The 6,402-nt window shown below is 36.3% G+C and overlaps 1 protein-coding gene and 1 long non-coding RNA gene across 2 annotated transcripts; both read right to left on the bottom strand.

Annotated features, from left to right (window-relative positions):
* Window positions 1-343: 343 nt before the first annotated feature.
* Window positions 344-1,431, bottom strand: LOC127810571 (uncharacterized). The gene is made up of 3 exons (XR_008025493.1): window positions 736-1,431; window positions 458-577; window positions 344-358 (listed from the first exon to the last, which is right to left on the bottom strand). It is a non-coding gene; the product is annotated as an uncharacterized LOC127810571 (long non-coding RNA).
* A 442-nt stretch (window positions 1,432-1,873) lies between these two features.
* Window positions 1,874-6,088, bottom strand: LOC127810519 (transmembrane emp24 domain-containing protein p24delta4-like). The gene is made up of 4 exons (XM_052350049.1): window positions 5,844-6,088; window positions 2,946-3,158; window positions 2,100-2,176; window positions 1,874-2,018 (listed from the first exon to the last, which is right to left on the bottom strand). Exons 1-4 carry the CDS (start codon window positions 6,063-6,065, stop codon window positions 1,874-1,876), a joined length of 657 nt encoding a protein of 218 aa, XP_052206009.1. The 5' UTR covers window positions 6,066-6,088.
* Window positions 6,089-6,402: the final 314 nt, after the last annotated feature.

The raw sequence follows: 6,402 nt of genomic DNA, 5'->3' as shown, positions 1-6,402 counted from the left end.
TTTGTCAATCTTTCTATCTTTTTTTGCGATGGTTTATCCATTGTCAAACAAGAGAAAAAAAGAAAATGATCGATAAGTTGTCAAATTCTGACTAATTTGCTTGAAGGATGAGGAGAATGAAGGAAAGAGAGGAGAAAATAAAAAGATATTTTTATTATATTAATAATTTTTAATAATAAGATAAAAATGTAATCAGAGTTATAAAGTAAGGAAAGATCACTATCATTTTTTAAATATTAAAAATATCTATATTTTTTTTTGTCAAATCTCAGAGTATAATTTATCGTAAATTACAAGAGCCTTCTGACAAATAAAAGTGTAAATAGAAAAATAAAATTGACCATTGGCATTTGTCCACCTGCACATTTGTCAGAAAACAAGAAAAGAAAGAAACTAAAAAAAAAAAAAGAAAATAAAAGCAAAAGGGTTGAGATAATGAGAAAAGTAGGAAAATGACCATTGGCAATTGTCCACGTGGACATTGGAGCACTGACTGGGCATCTTGTTTTGTTGCCCTTTGCGATTGGACAACAAAAACTCAATCAACCATGTGTTCAAAAACAAAGCTTTGCCTTGCCTGCATATGCATTACCCTACAGTAAGAAGTACCCTTCAAGTTTCCTAAAATTACATAGATTTCTTAACAAATCTTTCAGGGAGGATGGCGTTATTTTTAAGATGTGAAGGGTACACGACGTAATTTAGTAAAACAAAGGTAGATGAGAAAGCAATTACTTGATATGATCCGAGGATGCTAAGGAATGGCAGAAACCTCAAACCTATGGAGCAAAGCTGATAGGAACCTCGACCTCTTGTTGGGCAGTCTAATACGACTGTTGTACCAATTCCATCCTCCACACAGGCCAACAAAACTGGTGGAAAAGTCCCAACTGCAATCCAACCACCCCCAAAGTAGAGATTAAGGTAAGTTCTTGGCAAATGTGGCCAAGTAATCTGGAGCTTGGGAGGGAGCCATGTACAACTCCAGATATAGTTAAGTCGGCGGAGAATTCCAATGGGGGAGGATGAATAATAACAACAACAATATCAACGTATTGAGCCTATGTTCTGTCCCGCGAGATTGGTGAATGAATTCTAAATTATCAGTCATTTGGCCCTTATAATGGGGGAGGAAGAGTGCTACAGTTAAAATTTTAAAATTGAAACAGAAGGGCATCACAGCCAGAGCCCAGAGGCAATTAGAACCCAATAAAGTGGGAGAGAAGGAGTGGGGGAACATGTTAGGACCTTAGGTTTCGAATTTAGGATTTCTAGTTGATACTCATGAAAAAAGAAAGAAAGAGAGAGAAATGATAAGTTTTGGAGAGAAAACAGAGAGAAGAACAGATGGAAACAGAGAATAGAGAGAAATTAGGGAGAAAATAGAGAGGAGAACAGAGTGAAACAGAGAGTAGATAGAGAGAAAAATGAGATAACTTTAATATAACTATTCGATTTCTCAGCATACTGTGGTGTAGTTTTATATAGAGGGGTAACCCAGTAGTCCAGTATTTATTTTCAGTAGTTACCACTACTACACAACTACAAAAGAACACTCCACTACACTTAACTGCTCTGCTTATCTCCTAATTCCTCTCCTAATTATCTGGTTCCCGACAGAACAAACCAATAAATTGCACACCGCAGTTAATGGCAAGAGAGTAGAGCATTTGTTTGTCTGTCTAACTCTTATCATTAGATGAAATGAACTTTGTGGTGGTGATTACTATTGTCACAGTAATAGTTATTTTGGACAAGTAAGGCGACAACCTGCGAATTGCCCTACTTGAAGAACAAGGCCTGGCAGATGCCCTAGTACTGGTATGAAAATTTTCCTCCTCTACTAAAGAAGTGTAAGATTCAATTAGGGCACCTAAATCAGCTTCCTCCTTTGGAAAAATTGCTTCAAATACCATAACTGCATAATGGAAACCACAATGCAGATTCCCAAGGACATAGCACTGAACAACGCCACTCTAGTATTAGTTCTTTCACTCACTGACCTCATTTCTGCTTCTCTGCAATATAATGAACCACAAGGCTTGACTAAGAAAAAGGAACAAAAGAAAAACTGATTTGGAGACAGTGCAGCAACTTACCTGCCCCTGAGATACACTAAATTTTCATGGATAGACTCCACTGCTCCTTCAAGCTTTATCAACTCAAGCTCAACACCCTACACAATCGGAATTGAGGAATGAAGATATGTACAAAAGGCTCGTAGGCCATTGAGAAAACTTTACGAAGATTCATAGCTAACCCTTTTCCAAGCTTCTAAATGTATACAAAAATCTGTGCAACTGAAGTAGCAATAATTTTAGGTAAAACCAGATTCCCAACAGAGTCAAAATTGTATCTTTAAATTCTAATTATTTGGAAGTCTTCAAAGTTTTTCTCTGGATAGACTAGATTGTGTCTGGATATATAAATTCTAGAACACAAAAAATTATCAAAATATTACCTAACCAAATGGAAAAAGGTTCATAAATTGAAATTTCTTTTTGTTTGTAAGATTTGGTTTTATACCTGTTTCACACAGTTTATTTATATTCAGAGTTGCCTACATTCCAACTTTTTGCCAATCGTTTACTCCCATTCTGCACCCATTCACCCTAGTGCTACAGGAGAGTGGTCTTCATTTATACTGTATAGTGTGAGTATCTGGGAAATGAAATTAGAAACACGTAAAAGGAGATGCACAGATGGAAACAGCAATTGATAGGATCCAATGAACATAGAAAGTCTCTGTAACTATATCCTATATGCTGAAGCATAATCACTGATGTGGTTTGCTAGTGACGTCTATTCGAATTGTGAAGGTAAGAATTTTTATTGTGTTTCTTATAAAATAAAAAAAATTGAAGAACAAATTTCTAGTTAAAAGCAGCAAAATAGGGGGGGGGGGGGGGGGGGGGGGGGGGGAAGTAAAGCAGTTCGAGTACCACCTCAATTTTCTCTCTTCTTGCAACTGATTCCCAATCCTTAGCTGCAACTCCAGTCTTCCAACTAAGACTAACACTAACATCTTTATCTCCTTCATTATGGCCATCAATCCAAAAGCATGCCAGGTAGCTACCAGACTCTTTTGTTGTAAATGCTAACTGACCATATGTCATATTCTCCTGGTGATGAATATTGCTCCCATAAGGTGATGTTACCTACAGGAAGAACACAAATAACTATTTCTGGTTAGCTGCAAAGAAGTTGGACCATGGTCCAAATGAGTAATACAAGTTGAATTAGATTTCCCTCTTAATGATATGAGTACCCCTGGTCTGACAACACCCCCCTCCAAAAAAAATAAAAAATAAAAATCTTGAAATCAGAAATTTATGATTATTTTTTTCTAGATTCTTCTTTAAAAGAACACTCAAGGGGGAAAGTAGAACTACAACATGCAAGGAGAACCATAAAGACTTGGCTGCACCAAAATTTCCCTCAAATATCTCTACAATTTGGCCACATTGATAACCTACTGGAAGCATGACTTATAACTTGGCCACACTGAAATCTAAATATGCATGACTATATAACTGACAGGACCAGATGAAATACAAGCATCTAAACACAAAGGAATCACAACTGCAAAGTGTTCCCCCATTAATAATAGAGATTTTAAAATTTTAATTCTTCAGTAGTTCACATTTGCACAGATGACTAGAACATTTAATACAAGTCCCTCCCATTCGACCCCCGGGGGGGCGGGGGTACTTTACTAAAGAACAAATATTGTGTGGTGATGTTTTTAGCATCTGTGTGGAACTCCTGTTGATTAGCTTCTAGATATGGAGTGCAATTTTGTTCACCCCCTTTAACGGGGGTGAACATAACCCCCAGTACTCTAGGGGTTAAAACTAACGGAGGGGGACAGTGATTGCAATTTCGCTGTCCCCCTCTCTGTTAATTTTAACCCCCAGAGTACTGGGGGTTATGTTCACCCCGTTAAAGGGGGTGAACAAAATCGCACTCCTAGATATGAACATGGGCGGCAGAAAAAGTGCACTTAGTGGCAACAACATTAAGGTGAATTAAGAAGTATAAAGTATTTATTGTATAGATTCATTTTTCATACTTGTGCTAAACTAGTTCATCTCATAATACTTTGAACTTTTCAACAGGTATATTACAGATAATAATCGTGAATGTGACATTCATATTCTCATTTTTCTCCTTTTGCCCAAAAGATTTTAATCGTGAAAACAAAAACTTATATGTAAGTCTATTTTTAAGAAATTATGAAAATTATATAGTACAAGAAGCATCTCCTAATCCCCCCCCCCCCCCCTCTCTCTGAGAGAGAGAGAGAGAGAGAGAGAGAGAGATTACTAAAGAACACATTGTTGTAATATTTTTAGATATGAACATGGGTGACAGAAAAAAAAGGGTGCAGAACCATATTAGGGCCAACAAGATTAAGATAGTCAAATTAAAAATATGAACTCATTTGTTTTTTCCTTCCCAGATCTGGACCAAAAATTGACATTATTTAGCATTAATAGCAAGAAAGAGTTCTGTAATGACATTATTTAGCATTAATACAAGATGCATCCCTGCATGATAGGATTGTCATGATTCTGTCATGTCCAAATAAATTATACTTGACGGCTTCGTTGCTTAATTCTTGCAAAGAGAAGATGCTGCCTGATATATGAATTAGATTAATCTAGTCCATACAAGCATTTAGTTAAAAAAATATAATTTTGAGTTTAATGAGTATTATAAGGCTTTACAAATTGATTTTAGGGCTTGGTTTTTGCATCATGTAGATAAATTATAGAGGAAATTCTGTACTGAAGTTCAGCATCTCATACTTTTGTTTGTCACTACTATGGAGGTTCTTCATTTTAAGTATCACGAAGAAGCAAGCTGCAAATATTTTAACTTCTGACAGTTTAAGCCAACAGTCTGAGATAGCATTAGAAAATTGTTTAATACAACAGCCAAGCCATCATAAAAAAAACCTCTCAATAACTGTTGCTTAACAGCCAATAGAATATTACTCAACAAGCTACCCTCCATGTCTGCAACAATAAGATTGTATCTACAGCTAGAAAAAAGTCAAAACATCTCTAGGATTTACCTGGTTCCATGTGACTCAAAAGGCAAAGTTGAATAACCCAAGACTTCCCAAGCAACCAATACAGATACAAACAAGGAGGCAAGGGCATGATTCAGGAAAAGTGCTGAATTTGCCACCTAGAATACTGAATACCATGTCCAACAAAGACAGGAAAGAGCTTATCCATTTCCATCATCTGATTATTTATAATAAAATGGCATCAAGTTCCAAAATCAGGTTTATTCCAAAAGTCATCGGATGGAACAAAAATGTCACCTGAACCAGACGTGCATTATTATTTCTCTTTTAACCTTTTAAGAACCAAATGGCATTCAGAGACAAACATGTCTACAACAAGAGCATGAATGTTCATCCCCTGATCCACGTCATGATTTAAAATCTTAAGAGATTTCGACAACAATGTCTTAAAAGCCAATCCGTAATTGGATTCAGCCATTGCAACGTGAAACATAGGATAAGAGTTGGGTTCTGAGGAGACAGATGGAATGGTGAATAATCAAGAACAAGCATTAGCATTCATTTTGCGTCTCAACTCCAAAATTACTAATCAAGAAAAAACTGATCACCCTTACATTCCCCAAGTTTCAGATGAATATTAATCAGGGAATTCTGAGAAATGATACGTAAACAATGACGTGAAATTCAAAGATAATTTTACTCTGCATTTGGATACTACTAAATCAGAGAACCAATGGAGTCTCAAAGCCGGCTTGATTGGGAGTTGAGAAGATGAATATAAGGGAAATCGATTTAGTCGTCGTACCTTAACGGAGATGGTGGGGGTGGGGTCGCCGTGATCGTCGGAGACGATGAGGTAATCGGCCAAAACAACGACGTTGGTCTGGATTCGCTCCGACAAGCACTTCGTCTCCTTCGCCGGCAGGGTCACCCATATGGCCTCTCCGGCCGGTAGTAGTAGCAGCAGTACACTCGTCGACCACACCAATAAGAGCCCCCAGCTTCGCACGTTACCACCCTTCCCCATTCTCTCTCTCTCTCTCTCGGGTTGGTTTCTTCTGCAATCAATGCTAAAGACGATTCGCTCTAGATCCTGAAAATCATTTTTGTAAAATGCATTTTTTAGAAAATTTGATTTTTTTTATTAATATTTTATATATTTATATTAATGCAAGGCATATTATAAGATATTAATATAAAATATTATTATAAATGTCAAATTTATGTATTCAAATAACATTTCCATTTACAAAATTACTTTACTCGTCTATCACTAAAATCATATTAAAAATATTCTTAGTGTCCGTTATCATTTTATTTTATTTTATTTTTAAATATTATCAAGATATAACAATAAATTTTTT

Source organism: Diospyros lotus, chromosome 9, assembly GCF_014633365.1.
Source record: "Diospyros lotus cultivar Yz01 chromosome 9, ASM1463336v1, whole genome shotgun sequence".
Lineage (NCBI taxonomy): Eukaryota > Viridiplantae > Streptophyta > Magnoliopsida > Ericales > Ebenaceae > Diospyros > Diospyros lotus.
This window is presented reverse-complemented; position numbering and strand designations above follow the sequence as displayed.

What these genes read in the sequence shown, in the direction of transcription:
- LOC127810519 (XM_052350049.1), bottom strand. Translation starts at nt 6,065, where the DNA reads ATGGGGAAGGGTGGTAACGTGCGAAGCTGGGGGCTCTTATTGGTGTGG. An exon ending in CCCCCACCATCTCCGTTAAG is followed by an intron (nt 3,159 to 5,843) that starts GTACGACGACTA and finishes TTCTTCCTGTAG; the next exon opens with GTAACATCACCTTATGGGAG. An exon ending in TTAGTGTATCTCAGGGGCAG is followed by an intron (nt 2,019 to 2,099) that starts GTAAGTTGCTGC and finishes ATTATATTGCAG; the next exon opens with AGAAGCAGAAATGAGGTCAG.